Here is an 18249-nt window from a genome sequence, read left to right as displayed (position 1 = left end):
GTGCAATTGGCCTCAATTTCTGCCAACTGTTATATTGTCATCGCAACCTAATTTCGATCATTTAAATAAAATATATGGTTGTATGTCAGATGTAAATGTTATATGCTTTATAATTAGATGTCGCATCTCAGCGGTTTGCAATAGTTCACATTTAAACTCGACTGCATCTCACAAATGTTTATTTTCTAAAGTAACGTGTACAATTTTGGATAAACGTTTGTAAATAAATTATGCATATAAACAAATGTTTTTTTTAGTATTTACATAATTGTAAAGTAATATCCTGAATGCAATTATTAACACATTAAGATATATTGTTCTTGCAGTGTGTGTTTATGTTTATCACAACAATGTATTCAGTTAATATTGTATCTGGTACCTACAATACGTATTTTTAAGCAGACTCTAAATAAATGCACGGGCTTTCCGATGTCACATTACAACAATGTTGACATTTGGTGATAGATAACTCAACTGTGATTCATCGCTTTGTTTTTCGTTCCTTTCTCTGAAACGAAACCAAATCACACAGAAGACTATACACACGGCAACTCCGACACATTCCTCACTTCCTAGCTACTGACCACACTCCAGCAGACACCCCACGCTATTCGCTCTTCGATATGATGTCGAGTTGTCATTTTATTCCACATACGGGAGCTTCTCCAGGAACTAAATTAAAGAAAGCAGCTCCCAAAGGAGCTCCCCATCACGTGGAGCGAAACGTCGGACATCGTGCCGAACTGTACGCGGTACCAACCCGAAAGCGCAACCGTGAGAACCTGCGCAGTAGCGCAGCATCTTGCTCTAAAAGGATATGGTCGCTTCCTGGTAGTGGCACATATCTTGATATTCCTGCAGGCTGTATCCCTCCGACTTGACGAGCGGGAAGAGCAGACCTTTGGATGGGGTCCGGCTGATGTCCGGCGAGCAGGGCATGTGGTAGCGAAGAGGCCCCACGTGCCGGCTCGGCTTGGCCCGGCCGACGCTGGCCAGGTCTTGCTCGATGCTCCTCAGCTCCGGGGGCAGTCCGTCCCTAGCCCTGGGGCTCATGTGGTGAGTGAGCTGCAGGGGGAAGGCCATCAATGGGTGCGGGAGGCACGGGGAGTACCCCTGGCCACAGAAGCTCACCGGCTCGAGCCCCGTCGGAGGAGGAGGGATGTGATAGCTCTGCTGAGGCAGCTGGGCGCTGCTCTGAGGCGGCGGCTCGCGCGGCAGCTTCTGAACCACGAGGGGCAGGGCCTCCAGCTGTTCTGCGACGGGCAGCCCCAGGAAGCATTCCAGGGGACCGACGGCCGGTGCGTTCTCCGGCCCCTGCGGCGGTTGCTGGGAAGCGGTCGTCTTCTCTTTCCTCGTGCTGACGGCCGGGACCGGCTCCCGCATCTCGGGGGTGCTGGGCGCCGACGACGGCTTTTGCGTTTTGGGCGAGAAGATCTTGACGACCGTGTCCACCACCCGGGACATGGTGGTGCTCAGCTCCTGCTTCAGCTTCTCCGCGAGCTGCGTCTCTTCCTTGTGGGGCCCGCCGGCGGGCGGGCGTTCGTTCGCCTCGTCAACGCGCGAGGGCCGATTCGTTTTGGGCTCCGCGTCCGGACCTTCGATCGGCGGCGACGAGGAGTCGTCGGACGACGCCAGGGAATCTGCGACGTCTCGAGCCTCGCGCCCGTCGGGCGAGCCGCTCGCAGACCGAGTGCCGTCGTCCGAGACCTCGGCGACCTCCGAGTCGCTGCTCTCGAAGATCTTCACGAACTTCTCCTGCAGCTCCTGCAGCTGCCACTGCATCTCCCTCAGCTGGTGGCGGAGGTGCCTCCGTTCGTGGTGCCTCCCAGTCCTCAGCAGCTGCCGCTGCTGCCGCGGGAGCCGCTGCTTCCGCTTGCTTCCGCGGCCGCCGTGACCGACGCTCCCCTGCGGCTGGCACGCGGCGTCCTGCTCGCACGCGACCTTGTCGGATGGCGCGGGCAGGGCGCTCATCTCCCGCACGATGGTCTCCACGCGGGCGCGCTTCGCCTTCAGGTGCTCGTCCAGAAAGTGCTCGAGAGTCGGGCGGCCGTCCCCGTGCGAGCGGGCGCCGCCGCCGCCGCCGAACGAGCTCGCCGCGCGCTCGCGCTGTGACACCGCGGCATAGCGCGATAACTCCTTGGCTTGCTCGACGAAGAACGCCGGCTCCTCCGCTCCCAAGTTTCCGCCCGCAGGGAAGGGCGCCTCGTCGCAATCGGCGTGCGGGCGGCGCGGGTTGGCGCCGCCCTCCCCGTTGCAGACGGGCGGCTGCGCAACGTTGCGAGCGATGCTCAGCGCACGGGCGAACGTGGTCTTGGAGTGGAGGAAGGAGGAGAGGCCCGCGCTGGCGCTCCTCTTGACGCCCGTGTCCACGCGGCGGCGCTTGATGTGGCCGCCGCTCACAACGTGCTCGGACATCATGATTGTCTCGGTCAGAGGGCCATCACTCCGCCTGTAGCTCTCACCTGCAGGTTATACAATAAGACGGAGAGCGTGCGCATATTGTTGAGACGTTGTTTTAGTCAATTACAAAATATCTTGACATGATATTTGACCATTTGTCATGTTGGTGACCCAGGTGACCCTTGCCAATGAGACTTATCCTGGTCTCCTTGACTACTCACGTGCTTAAACAAAATACTCTTGAACAAATTTACAGCTCACAAATACACCACTGCGAATCATAATTGTTTTCACAAAAGTACATGTTCACTTTGACTGGCAAGCGTTTGGTTATGCATCGACTTGTCCTCTTTGAAATGTTTCGTTATACCCTCTTTTCTCCCAATTATATGATTACATTTAATATCGGTATAATATTGTCGTGAGACGCAAAATCATCCCGGTTCGCAGGTCTGCAGCTGGCAGTGCATCACCCTGTGTGAGAGGTTGGCCTCGGCATATCGTGTCTGCGGTCAGGAGGCCTCCTCCATCGCCTGCGATTAGTGTTTGTGTAGGAGTGGAAGGTGGCAGCAGCCGTCACGCTGCCCACCCTGTTCGGTGAGAGATCACCACGAATGACGTCAACGCGACAAACCTAAACATCTCGATCATCGATCTCCCGGTCCCCACAGCGACACCAACAACAACACAAGTGGTTTTCCTATGTCAATGAAATCGAACATTTTAAGTTTCAAGGGTGAAATAAAGCAAATTAAATTTAAAACAACAAAAACATCCCATGTTTTGTGCAGTCATTGTGTATTCAGACCATCAGTTCAGTACCCTTAAGTCCGGTTTAATTACAGGTTTCTACCCAGCTTCAAACCCAGGATCACAGTGGTGCCAGCTTCGTCATCCCATCCCCGTGCCATCAGAGACCACCTCCATGCGATCAGCTTGCTCCAGGCTACCCATTCTTAGAGATAAGGCTGCCACAATGTTTAAGAGCACGTTATGTTAACAAGCAACGTAATTGTGCTAAAAGCATCATAATTGTGCTAAATGCATACGATTAAGACCAATTTGAAAGATATTGCTTTGGATCAAAGACAAAAGAGACAGATTTGAAAAAAAAAGCAGAAACATGTTTTTATTGAATGAACCTGGGAAATACGAATGTCTACATACGTGTTTTGTCTCTTCCTCCCAACTGTATTCCTGTAATCGGTCGAGATGAATAATAATGTCGGATCTCTCGCGGATCAGCGCAATCCCTTTGCTTTAGGGAGCGGCCAGCGTAAGTGAATATCACAAAACCACTACTTCGAGTCACCGCTGGTCCACATAGCTAGCAGCAGCAGCACTTCACCATCCGCTCTGTTAGACAGATCAGCCTATGACCGTCTAACAAATATTATACATTCTCAAGAGGTAGAGTTCCGCCAAGTGAACAGTGGAACAAGTTGGAACATTATATGAGTTTCTTTTTTTTAAGAGTCATTGGTCACGGGACTGAGACCATGAACTCACTCCAGTTGAGAGCCCAGAATTACCGCACGCTGCCAAGCTCCCAACGTCGTCTCCTACCAGTGCTCTGACCGGAATATCGACACGATTATAATCGATAATGATCACGTGTACGTCCTACTATCACACTTGTCTTCCCAAGCCCATTGAAGGTACAGATCGGTGAAACGCAGCGGAAACTCGCCGAGCCTCCTAATGCCCGCCACTCAAACCGCCTCATTGAACCACTACTTATCGGCTGCCACAGTTCACAGTCACCCTCTCACAGTCACACAGAGCAAGACACAAGAGCCCTAACAGCCTTGCAACGACTGCATCACAGGCAAACCGCTCTGCTGAAGATACAGCCTTGCTCCCTCCGCAACGGCCTCAGGAGCTGTTTGGCCGTGACGGCTATTAGGGTGTCCGAAATATAATTTCTGGAGATATCGTGCCGTAAAGATACGATATTACGTTTCACATTGTTAATGTTATCACGATAGCCTCCCATAACCCTGTAATTGTATTTTACATTATTATTGTGTTTCTTGACTTCGAGTATGAATAAAGATGAGTTCAAAGTTCTTCAACGCTTGTAGTGTGCCTCCATACATGTCTCCTGATATTCACATCGCTCTGAACAATTATTTACTTCCTAATGTACACGTTGTCAGTTTCACTAAAACTGATCAAATAGTCAACAGTTATGGAAATGATAACGCAATTGAATCGCCGCACCTTCACTTACTCGGGGGAAAAAATATCGCAAAAATTGAATGGATAACAGCCATGTATTTATAACCTAGTTGATTGAATTTGTTATTTCCTAAACGCAATGTTAAGAAATATAATATTCTAGAAAAAAAACAGGCAACGATAGCGAGTTAATGTCCAGGTTCGATACAACTGATCACCCCCCACGGGCTGATAAAACAAACACCACTTTGTGTGGGGGAGTCAACAGCAGTTGCCCGATGGATCGACTCGCCCCTGACATAGCAATGTGGAATTTCCACTCCGAGCTCAGAACTGTAAAGTGGAGATGAGAATCGCCTCAATGCACATCGAAGAGGATACCACTTTGACTTGTGTGCTCCGGATTACTGCAGTGCCGGCAAACCGAGGCCAAGGTGCGTGAGTCGGGTCGCAGGATGCCCCCAAGGTGCGTGTGCGTGACCCACGCCAGTGGGAAGGCGCGAGGGTCGCGGGTTGCGGGTCGTGTGGGTGGCGATGGGAGAGGTGCAATGGCACCGACTGCGATGGGTCTCATCGTCTCCCAGAGCTGTCCGCAATTACCACCGCAGTCTGGTTCCCGCTTCGTAATTATCGTTGCATGTGCAACTGCGCGTGCCACTACTGTGGACACTCATTAGATTCGTATGGCAAACGCGTGCCCGATTTAATTATATGGGTTTCACAATGTCAACGATGAGTTGGTAAAGGCAATTTGTTAGCTTGGAAACGCACGCACTTTTGCCGTACACGTTGCAAGTATTTTGATTACAATTATTTTTTGTGCGTGTCGAACAGGGCCCCATACGATGGAGTGATCTTATCAATAACGTCTGCTAACCCAGCAGCATCTGTCTAACGATATTATTCAGTTTAACACCTAGTAGGCGTGCGCGACCAATTTCATCCAGAGTAGAGGGTGTTTGTGTTAGATCGCGTAAATATATAAATGTGTCGTTAAATCCCGCCACCACCCGACACAGCCAATTCGTAAGGGTTGTCACTTAAACAGAACATGGCAATTCGTCACTAGCACAGCACATCGGTGTGTTGGAGAGCCAAGCCACGACATTTACAATGTGAGTACGACGTCTCGCCAGTCATTACAACTAGCTGTGTTCCTTATATAAAGGCGTAGATGTGGTGACCACACTTCTGCTGGATTATATTTGATAATCTTGTTATTCGTGTTCTTGAAAGTTAATGAGTTGATGGACTAAAACATATTTACATGCATACAGTATGTGGAGACAGAATGAGTTCTGCTTTTGTATGTTTTGTTCAATGAGGTCACTTTATAGATGTACTACTTTATAGATGTACTACTTTATAGATGTACTACTTTATAGATGTACTACTTTATAGATGTACTACAATAAGGAACAATCACTTACAGTCCTTTGCCAATGTACTGTTAGATGAAGGCCTCTCCAAGCTCTGTCCATCATGGGGTTCGTTTGGCGAAGCAGTATCAGGCATTAGTTCAGACATCACTCGCCACGGATGGTACCCGAGGCCAGGAATTGAACTCGGGTTGCTGGGTTTATCGTGCAGTGCACTAACCACTGCACCACCGCTCCACACCCACACACATGCACAGTACGGCATATCATAAATGTGTATTATCCACTGTAAAATTCAAAATGCAAGTGCAATTGATTGTTAAATTGTGACCTCAAAAGGCATATACCCTTTGCTCACCCACTCATTTTTATGGTAATATTTCGTGTCCATTTTCACACCCATCTATGAAAACACGAACTCTGCATTTTTCTCAGCCTATGCATGCAAATGTTCATTTTCCCGAGCCTCCACGTGTAAACATTATTTTTCCTTTCAAGTTGTTGAGCACAAACGTTAATTATTCTGAGTGTTGCACGTTTGAACGTTGTTGGGTTTTTTTCACAATTTATGTTGTGTATAGTGTGTACACCTCTGACAAATATTCACTGCGGCTTGATTGTTATCTGTTGCTGTTATTTGTGCTTAAATATATTTTTGTTAAATTGTGCCTGAGCGCAATTAATCCATCAATGATAATAACTGAGTAATGGGATCCGTTGGTGATTTATAACCCCTTTCCCCCATGATAAATACGTGCAGGTATTCTATGCATCAATTTCCACTGAGTAAAATTGCTTTTTATGGTCTATAAAGGCAGGAAATGTACGTATTTTTAATATTCATTAATCTTTTCCAGAATCTAATCGTATGTGGTCAGTGGTAGAGAAACCTTTCCTAAACCTTGCTTGCTCATCACGTGATTGGAGAGGCTCTAAATGTTCTGTTCTCTTCTCGGTGATATTAGTGAACAATGCGTACACCCTATTTATTAGATGTTTACACGTAGATGAAATGCATCAATCGTGGAAAGATGCCTGAATCATTCTCGTAATTAAACCTGTTAATACAACTTTACTTAAATAATAATTTTCATAATGAAGCAAATGTTGTTTAATGTAATGGATTAATCGATGCATTACATGCTCATTGTTTACTAACACTGATGCATCTATTCAGTTTCTCTGTTCTCAAATCTCTTTCTTTCTTACACTATGGTATAGTCATTTACCCAAAAACACTTGCTGTACCTTTTCCAAGAATATACTACTCATAATAATTTACAGAGTACTAGCGTACACTTCTCAAAACATGTATTTAGGGTAAAGTATGGGTATGGGTACTCCCAACCTCTTCCAAGAAATCTGGTCGGCGTGAAAGAGTAGGCCAAATGCCCCCTATTGTGGATCTCTAGCGCTTCGTCTTGTGGAGACCCTTCCGCCAGCAGTGGCATTGAGCAAGCAGTTTCAGGGCTGCACCTTCACTTAGATTATCACTCTCATTACCGACACTGATCAACGCTGCACACTGTGACTAAGGTCTCAACGTGTGATGTGTGTGATGTGTGTGATGTGTGTGAGCGTGGTAGTAATGCGGGAGAGAACTGCTGCACTGTTTGCAGGGGCACAATACAAACATTTGAAACTCTGCGGAGTTTTGAATGAACATGTAAGTCTGCTGTATTATTTTATGGATGTTTATATAATTTAATCATGAATAAATGTTATTTACAGTTGATGCGTTTAATGATTTCATTCACTTAGTGAAATCTAATACTTGTAAAAAATACATCAAAATAAAATTCCCACTTGCAACTGCATCATCATTCGCTGTTATAGTCCAGAACAAAACACATTACAATTCAATGTGACGTAGCTACTCTAGATATTATATGCATTGTACATTATGAGAGCCTATTTAGAGATAACCTCACACGCAACAACAACAACAACAATTGGGAGAAAGAACATCTTCCACCAATCTCGTCACAATCCGCGGTGCATCTTCCATCACTGGGCGATGCGATGATGTGTGGGTCGTCGCGTTTACAGGATTCAATCACCTGTCGAGAATAGCATATTTGGTGCTGCTACGTTGGCAGTAGGTGCACCAGCACAATTAATCAACTCAACACATTCATCAACAACGCCGTGGTCTTAAAAACAACGTAGTAATATCACACACGGTGACCGCACAGATGAGGCTGGAGAGATGAAGTCCATAAAGGGTTCGAGACTCGACTTCACACTCTGGGACCTCGAGGGAACACAATTTTATAAACCATTTCCGATGACGGCTTTTTAAGTTGCCACGTGAAGGAAGTAAACAAGATGTCGGGATGACGACGAGAGTAAGTGGTCAGGATAAATCAGTGGGACGTCTGTAAATGGATCACTCTGTACTAAAATATTTTGGTGGGGGGGAAACGCATGAAGCGGATAACCTTTCAAAATTGTATGCTTTAAATATTGTACATTTGCTGCATATTATCATTGTGACAACATTGAGTTTTATGATCAAATACAGCACAGTGACGTATTGTGCAGCTGCACTGGATGGCGTAGGTCGTCATGCCAATGAACGGATTCTCTACAATGAACCAACCCAAAACGATGGGCAGGAAGCGACTCGATACAAGGCGAGTGCCCAGGCTTGTTGAGCCTCACCTGGCAAGATGAGAGGCACAATTACAACCTGGGAAGGCAGTCATCACCTGCTTTGTTTCGATCGCAATGGGCACTGTGATCTAAAAACAGAATAAATGATGTATTTTACATTAATGGATGTGCCCAATGTTGATTTTGCTTTAGACAAACAAGGACCGTCTTATGAGCAGGTTGTAGACGTTTTTTCCCGCATACTCTACAAACTGATAAAATAACCCATATAGCATACGTAGGCTGCCGGGGCAAGTGCGCGCCACACGAATTGGTTGCTAGCAAGCACCAAACAAGATGCGCATTGCCTGTGAATATGAGACAAAGATCCCCGTGTAGCCTGAACAGACTGTAGGGGCAAGTGCTGTTAGCGAGTAGCACCTGTGAAGGCTACCGGCACTGTGGCACACGAGGGGGTGGGTAGCCAGCACCACGCCTGACTGCCTTTGTCTCCCTAGTCGTGATGTTTACACACCGCACCAGGTACTCATTTACGGCTAAATCGACCTAGGGGAGGCCCAGGACAGGTTCCGATAATCGTCACTGTTGTTCGCCGTGAGCAAAAATCGAACTCGGGTTGCCGGGTTCGTAGCGCAGCGTGATAATCACGGCACTCCGTTCCCCAGTGAAGAGTTGTGACACACAGACACAGACACACACACACACACACACAGACACACACACACAGTGACACACACACACACAGACACACACACACACAGTGACACACACACACAGACACACACACAGACACACACACACACGCACACAGACACACACACACAGAGACACACACACACACACAGAGACACACACACACACACAGACACACACACACACAGACACACACACACACACAGACACACACACACACACACACAGACACACACACACACAGACACACACACACACAGAGACCGGATGGACAAGATGCATATTGCCCGTGTAGAGACGGCTATACACCATGCCTTGTTGCTTGTCTTCTTTCCAATCTTTATTCTTTTATTTTATTTCGCTACCGAGAACCTCCTAACTATGACAATGAACAAAAATATAAAGATATGAATAAAACAGTTAGGTTCTGGGGTTATACATTACGTATAACGAGAGAATTAAAGTGCTGAAAGATGCTATTGAAAATGTTCACCCATTAAAGATAATTGTGTTACGATAACATAACGAAGCACGAGTGAGCTTTATTAAAAGAGTTAAAACGAAATCAACATGCGTATAAGCACGTAAATATGACGATAATATCCGCAATATTGAACGAAGTTTGCTAAATTGGTGATAAAATTGTGTCGTTTTTAAAGTGGACTTTCTTGCCAATTTGTGACGACGCGTCTTTACATTTGGACATCTCAACAGATGCTGTTGTTGATGGAAGTCGAAAGCTTTTTAGATGCACTCTAACACTTAAAAATGCAAACACAATAAATGCACTTAAGAGTTTTTGACGTTTTAATTTTGAAGTGGACACATTCTGCAGCAACAATGTTTTTAAAAAATCACGTTTAAAATTTTGCTAAATTGCTCTAAAGTTATTGCAGCTTATCGCGGCTTTAAAAAAATACCATCGAATCCTGGATTTGTGCTTGAAGGTCTTGTTATTTAATTGCAGCATGAGCACCATTTGTTTCCCCATTAATATTGTAACAAGATCCATCACGAATGTGCATGGCTCTGGCTTGGTTGTCTTAATTCCACTACCCATGCAGTGTTGGTATAGCAAGCGAGAGAGTCTGACTTGAGACATCCACAAGCCCTGAGGCAGCTGTGTTCAAGTGAATCCCCGCTTCTCGAACATCGATGTCTCTGCCATACCCTTTGCAGGAGAGGGAGCGGTGGCACGGCGGTGTGCATCGTGAGCCTGGCCACGTGGGTTTGATTCCCAGCCACTGTGACGAGTGACATCTGAACCGCTGCTGGTCCCCACCACCTTTGCCAACCGGTAGTGACTATAATTAGCATTGCGATGTAGGGTCGAACAACCCCCATGACCGAAAGGTTTGGGGAGGGCTTCGTCCAGCAGAACGTTGATGTCAGGGCTCTGCATGACACAACTATTGCCCTGTACAGTGCCGCCATGCAAGCTTCTTTAACAGATCGTTTTAGAATATACCTGCGTTTGACCACTGACACTATCAAATAAAGATTCGCGAGAGATGGAGATCCGTTAGTGTGAGTGAGCAGTGGTGGTTAGAGCCCTGCGCTTTGAACCCAGCTGCGTCAGCACATTTCCCCACCACGGCTCACATCAGTGACGAGACTAAACCCGTTACGTACCCCTCCCCCCGCCAAAACACCACGCCGACCACACTGACCAGTGTGGTGAAGTATGGCCAAACCACCCCTAAGACAACTCGGTGTGGGGACGTCTTCATCCAGTGGTGGGTTGACAAAGTGGCTCTGAGTTGTTGTTATTTGGAATCAATTCTCCCACTCGCGATGCGCGCGTCAAACCGTGCGCGTACCAGTTTGATTATTCGTGCCCCATGCGAATGATGTACGAATATGACATTTAGGCAAATGGAGCAATAAAACAAATAACACAAATAGGAGAAAAACATCAGAAACAATACAAACAAGATTGTAACAAATGTGACTGAAAAGTATTGATTATTGAAAGATGTCTCAAACCAAAATTGTCCTTGGTTCCAATGGAGATGAGCATCACCCTGCGGACATTGGACTACTGTCAGTAGTTTGACTAAGCATTCATCTTAATACAATTATTTATAAACCATATTTGTAAAAAATGGTTCGGAAGAATGTCATGTATTGCATGTTAAATTATATCATCGAAGAGTTGATGCCTAAGATATAAATGCAGCCGATGAATAATCATTGATTTATTTCAAAATAAAGATGAATCGAATTTAAAATACTAAATGGCCCATTTTTAGACAACTGGCTAAAATGGATAAATTATAGGTACAACTACATCTTATTTCAAAGCCTCTACGTGTCTCCCACCAATATCAATGCACTTAAAATATTTAATACACTGCTGATGCAATTTGTCCAACATAACCGGTGCGATTCAATTACAACATCCCATGATGCCTAAGCATAGAAATCAGTGGAGTATTATTCCTCGATGATGTCTTCACCACACGCAGAATAAAATTTAACCTAGTATAGGAAATGTCACAGTTTGTGTATTAATTCTTCCCTGCGTGCAACACGATTCGTTATAATCCAGTGCGGTTTTAAACTGTAACGTCCATTGCTCCATGCCATTGGCAATGCACGCCAGGATTGTAAGAAAAGTACTGAACTGTGGAGGCGATCGCACGTCCCGTTATCATCGCAACATGAAGCCGCAGTAAGATTGGCCAAACCAGCACACTGTGATCACGCAACAAGTGCCGAGAACGATCATGGCGATGCGCAGATACAAGTTAATCAAATGTTTCAATTCAACATAATACCCCCCACCCACACACACACAACGATTTACATTAAGCTGCTGTACCTACTCAGCCACTCCAAAAATCCCTCTCGAGGTGGATGGAATGAGTCCTCCACACTGCATAGACCGAGGAAGGAGGAGATAATTCTGCTCGGTTCAGCATTGACCCACACGAGCCATCACAATGAAACTAGGCACACCAACAGCACTCACAGTCATAGTCTGGTACGCTCATATGTCCATGTGCCTTTATGAGTGCACATATATACATGTATGTTGAACTTCTTTCGCACCAAACGTAGCCAACCCTGCTAATCGGAGGTGCGGGTGAAGAACAATAACCTAAACACAAAAAACTGTTCTAAATAAATCCCTTCTCAATCTAGATTTATAAGTGCATGGCTTCCTACAATCGGAAGAGCGTTCCAGATGGCCGCAGAAACGTTTCTGAAAGCACGCGATGCATCTAGGCTGTGACCACACACACCAACATACATATTACACATGTGTATAATATGTGCTATCTCTTCTAAGGTGCCTGGCCAATGTGGAAGAGCGGGCCTCTAGAGCTCCAGCCAGTGCCAGCAGTGGCGTAAAGCAAGCACTTGCAGGGCTGCGCCTACACCGTCTGTGGCTAGACAAACGCACACCATGGATATCCGTTCACGAGTCACATATTTAGACATGGCGATGGCAATGTACACACGTGTACATAATGACAAGTGTATAAACGTGGTATCAGTACTGACTGCATTTACGTATACAATTGTTAAAATATCACAATAATTGATAAGGCTCGGATCACATTTAAAGTGTTTTATTTTATTAATTGGCATGTGCATACTTATGCTCTATAGCCTCTCCGCCTAGAATGCACGCACGCTTTTAAATGCGCCAAGTCTGCTTCACGTTCTCCGCCACTGTGCGATGAATGGTAACGGAAAGCAACAGTCGGCGGCCATTGTTTTATGTGGGTTACGTTAATTAGAACGTGTTCACACGTTACATTTAACTCCAATCCCATCATAACCACCATCGTTATCACCACCGTCAGCTCCAAAATCATAATCACTGTCCCTGTCACGTCATGATATTGTCCGCGAAGGCCTAGGTAGCTAGCCCACGGCTAATTCATGACTGTGTCATGTGCTGATGACTGTCCACGAGGGCTATCGGAGCTACACGTGGCCACTGAGGACGCGACTTTCTAATCGCTCCATGAAAGCGTTGCTCGGTGTTTCTCTTTGTGTGCCTTTACATTCTGAGCCAAGAAAATGGGCACTTACTGCAAATATATTAGCTCAATATTGTTGGTTTTAAATGCCTGCAGCAAGGCCATGCATGCTTTAGAAATAGCGCCTCCATAATTTAATTAAAATCGTAACACACAAACAGTTAGCATTTAATATGAGTTTGATTTCGTGTACGACTCAAAGTTTTTTGTTCTTTATAAAAAGAAGGAAACAAGGATAAACACGTCGCCGATAAATTGCTAAATTATTGGGACATGCACAACAACACAAACTGCTAAATACGTTTTGATTTAAAATATTGACACCACCATCAACTTAGTATTCACGCCGTCAGAAATGGCATTATAATTGATTTGTAGACCATCATGCTCTTGACATACGATATTGCTGTTTAAAATGTGTATCAATTTATAATTTAATTCCGTACCAGTTCATCTGCACCAACCCGTAATAAATCATTTCCATCCTCCTACTAATCAAACTAAATTCATAAAATTACCAATATAAAATGTGCATATGATGAATGAAGCCACAAAATATCCATAGTTCGTTTTAAAGACTGTTCAGTCATTGTATACCTGATTTTTATTATATAGATGGTGGTGGACACTCCATGTTCCTATGGCATAGGTCAGTCCATCGAAATTACAATCACTGTTGACTTTGAACAAAGTGTTATTCATGTTATCGACTTCAGAATTTCAGAAGAATAATGGGCTGAGTCAATCCCTAACTTGGATTTAAACTCTTGACCCTCCAACCCCACCCTCGAACATCCACTTTCAAGCCTTATTGTTCACTTGAAAATATCTGTTCATTTACATTTTCAAATGCGGCATCTAATTATACACATTTAAAATTGTCAAATTATTTACTAGGCTACAGCTTTGAGAGGCCGTTGTCCAGCAGTAGAGTGATTATAGTTGAGAATCACGGTAATGCGTTATTTACATTTGGTATACGATTATATTTTGGTGGCCGAATTTCTTAGCCTGTAGATGATTTCAACATTCATTCAAAGTGATCAACAATGCTCTTTCTGTTGCACAACAACAGATCTAATTATATAGTCACATTAAGAAATGATTGTGGTCAAGATATATTGTAATTTTTTAAAATCTCTGAATTAAACTTTTATCATTGCGGTTGTTAGATGTATTATAATTTGACCTCCTTTCTTGATAATATAATTTTATAACACACGCACAAAGTTTCAGTACATTAAAGGATGGTTATTTTTAATCAATTGTAAATGAATTAATCTGCACGAAGGATACATATATATATTCGAATGCTATTTTTTTTCAAAACGAATTACCGTAAAAAAAAATTTTGCTGCGAATCACACGAAAATGTAACACCTAAAACTAATATAAATTTTCATCCTTTTTCATTATATGTAATAAATACCGGTTGTCCTTTTCAAAATCACACGAGCATCGCTAAAACATTCCGTTTTGAGCGTTCATACAAAATAGACAAAAGGTGCAGAAAACAGCAACGACAACGAGGAATTGGTAGCGAATTGACAAAAGGGTGAGCTCCGAGTTTCAGCGATCAGCCCCGAATTCCAGAGCTCGCTGCTTTCAAGGGAAGCGAACATTCATTCTCTAAAGCTGCATGGAAAGTCTGCTTAAGATTCACCAATGCGTTTTTCAAGAGTAGCATGGCCAATGTATTGGTTACAGAGGTTAGCATCACGGCACCCCAACCGTTCTTGGTTAAACCGAAGACATTCACGGGCCCCAACTGTCATCGACAAGCGCGTCGACTCATTCAAAGGGGCCGTGCCGTGTAGCGTTCGCGGATTTGCCGCTCTGTTGGGATTTAAGCGTTAGAATGACGTTAAATCAATAATAATGAAGAATACTGACCCAAAGGGACAGTGCTCCTGAAGCAGATGTGAGGCTCAATTGCTTTACATTTGAATGCACATAAGCTTATCGCATGTGTGTGTGATGACAGAGAGGAAGATAATGGCGCAGGTACCTTGTATTGATAAAGCCCGCAAAGAGAGGGCTTACACCGCTCATCATCAACTCGAACATTTTGAATGAAGCATCAAAAGGTCATGTTTACGACACTGAAATAATAGTCAATCACGACGCCTACACACTCTCTACACAGTCACTGTATGGTTTGTACATTTATTGCATTAATTTTTAGCGAATGTTTAAATATAGCATAGAGTGTGGAAGATTTAGCCCATAAGCAATTTTCACAATTGGATGCAACAGCGAGTACCCAATGCAACGTTCTTGAGCAATATCATGAAAAGAGATGAATGGAAGGCCATGATGTCTTTCGGAGAAGACGTGGCACATGAGAGAGAAAGACATCACCATGCGGTATTAACCTGGTGACCTTAGCTTGATTCCCGGCCACGGCAGACATCAGTGGCAAGTGATATCTTAACTGGACCGAGGCTCGCGCAGTCTGAAGCCCACACCGACGCAATGGTCAAACAACCAGACGAGTGACGCACCGTGGGGGGGGGGGGGTAGGAGGCCTTCGTCTATCGGTGGGTTGGCAAGCCGCAGTGCCTTCTACGTACCAACATTGCATTCTATGTCACAACATTACGTTATATGTACCAAAATTACGTTCTATGTACCAAAATTACGTTCTATGTACCAACATTACGTTCTATGAACCAACATTACATTCTATGTACCAACATTACGTTCTATGTACCAACATTACGTTCTATGTACCAACATTACATTCTATGTACCAAAATTACGTTCTATGTATCAACATTACGTTCTATGTACCAACATTGCGTTCTATGTACCAACATTGCGTTATATGTACCAACATTGCGTTCTATGTACCAATATTATGTTCTATGTACTAACATTACAGATGGATTACTGCATACACAGGATGAGGTGCATTTAGCAGCTTATTCGTGATTTTAAATATATAGTGTAAGTGCTCTCAAACATAAAAATAATGTGTTTACCAATTTGACATTGTGTTTTATTTATAACAGTTCACAAAAGTGTTGTGCCTTACATTTGTGTGTGTTGCACTTTAGCAAAATATACAAAACACACAAACATCGACAGTTAACATAACCTGTTGTACGTCTTGCTAGTTTTATTTATTTATAATATATTTCTGAACTTGCTTATAATTGCGTTAACTACAACTCCAACCGGTAACAATTTCACACTGCTCGCGTGAACAGAAGGCACTTATTTCACACTGACAGAGGGACACGAGGCGCCCTCCCATCTTCGCCACGCACTCGGACTGGCGAAGACCAGCGGTGCGAATGCTGCTGCAGTGTTAACAACGCTGCAGTGTAATGGCAACGCATGGCCATTATCTACTAGTGCAGTGTTACAATATTAGCAAGGCAATTGTACATTACGTTAATAATAACAACACCGAAGAATACAACGTGTTGACGAAGATGGAATTGATAACAGATACAGAGAGCACGGTAACAATGACCACAAGTTGCATTATGGCATTCGTGTAAAGATATCGAGCATTCATACTGTGATTTTACTGACACAATAGCTACAATTGCAATGCTGACAACACTTGGTAACATTAATAATCGTAATTAAAACAAGTCACCCAATAACACAGAATATGGAAAACCTAAAATAGTGCATCAATAGTTGCGTTATTGTTATTAGTATCACTCCGTGTCGCATGTTTATGGACTGAATGTGACACTTTATAATCCCGTATTTGACAGACGCTTCACGCAGCCAATGATGTGTGACATCTCTGCAGAATACGTCACGAACTCGTGAAGACACGCACGCGCTCTGACGGGTGTATAGTATAGAGACAAGCACGCGCACAGGCTGCGAGAGACAAGGCAGAGAGATGGAATGATGGCTGGTGCATTCCAGACCTATATGGGAGACGTAACTAAGTCATAACAGAAACAAACATACACACATGTTATATAAACACACCCACACCGAGCTCGATAGAACTGAGTGCAGAACGAGTCACCTTGCAGTAGCTGGAACTCAAATAGACACACACACACGTATATAGCATGTCATGTAGACAGACATACAGGTTGTATGTAAGAGAGACAGAGAATGGTACATGATAAAGCTGCAGAACAACATAATATAATTAATTGACTCATATAGACACACACACGCGTTACAGACAGAGGTTGTGCGTCACTCACACACGTTGTAGACAGATGTTGCATGTGAAGAGAAGCGGGGGGAGATTGTAGTTCACCCACACGCACAGACACGCACACACGCACAGGTACAGGTACACACTCACAGGTGGTGTTGTATGTAAGAGAGGGAGAGAGGCACAGACACACGCACAGGTACAGGTACACACACTCACAGGTGGTATTGTATGTAAGAAAGGGAGAGGCACACACGCACAGGTACACACTCAGGTGGTGTTGTGTGTAAGAGAGGGAGAGGCACACAGGTACAGGTACACACTCACAGGTGGTGTTGTGTGTTGTGTGTAAGAGAGGCACAGACACTCACAGGTACAGGTACACACTCAGGTGGTGTTGTATGTAAGAGAGGGAGAGGCACACAGGTACACACACTCACAGGTACAGGTACACACACTCACAGGTGGTGGTGTTGTGTGTTGTGTGTAAGAGAGGGAGAGGCACACAGGTACAGGTACACACACACACTCACAGGTACAGGTACACACACACTCACAGGTGGTGGTGTTGTGTGTTGTGTGTAAGAGAGAGGGGAGAGGCACCCACGTGGTAGCTCCTGCTGCTGCTGCTGGCCGCGCTGTGCGCACTCGGCGCGCGCTCCCCACGTGCGGAGGCCGCAGTCCCCGCCCACAGCCCCGCCCCGCTCCCCGGGATGAGCCAATCACAGGCTCGCGTGCAGGTGGGGCTGCCTCGGGGTTCACCTGCAGGCGCTGAGGTGTGGACGCGTCTGTGTATAATGCGTCTGTGTATGTGTGTATGTGTGTGTGTCTGTGTGTGTATGTA

General features: G+C 44.9%; 1 protein-coding gene across 1 annotated transcript in view; it reads right to left on the bottom strand.

Moving 5' to 3' along the window:
* The window catches only part of LOC144941837 (prospero homeobox protein 1-like), a 68945-nt gene extending 50904 nt beyond the window's left edge, over window positions 1-18041 (bottom strand). Inside the window, exons 1-2 of the mRNA XM_078868321.1 lie at window positions 18013-18041; window positions 821-2462 (exon numbers count right to left, since the gene is read on the bottom strand). Of these exons, the coding sequence (XP_078724447.1) occupies window positions 821-2418 (1598 nt within the window). The 5' untranslated portion in view covers window positions 2419-2462; window positions 18013-18041. The remainder of the gene's footprint in view (window positions 1-820; window positions 2463-18012) is intronic.
* Window positions 18042-18249: the final 208 nt, after the last annotated feature.

The sequence above is a fragment of the Lampetra fluviatilis genome, chromosome 25 (genome assembly GCF_964198595.1).
Source record: "Lampetra fluviatilis chromosome 25, kcLamFluv1.1, whole genome shotgun sequence".
Taxonomy (NCBI): domain Eukaryota; kingdom Metazoa; phylum Chordata; class Hyperoartia; order Petromyzontiformes; family Petromyzontidae; genus Lampetra; species Lampetra fluviatilis.
Note: the sequence above shows the minus strand (reverse complement) of the source record. Positions and strands in the feature narration are given on the sequence as shown.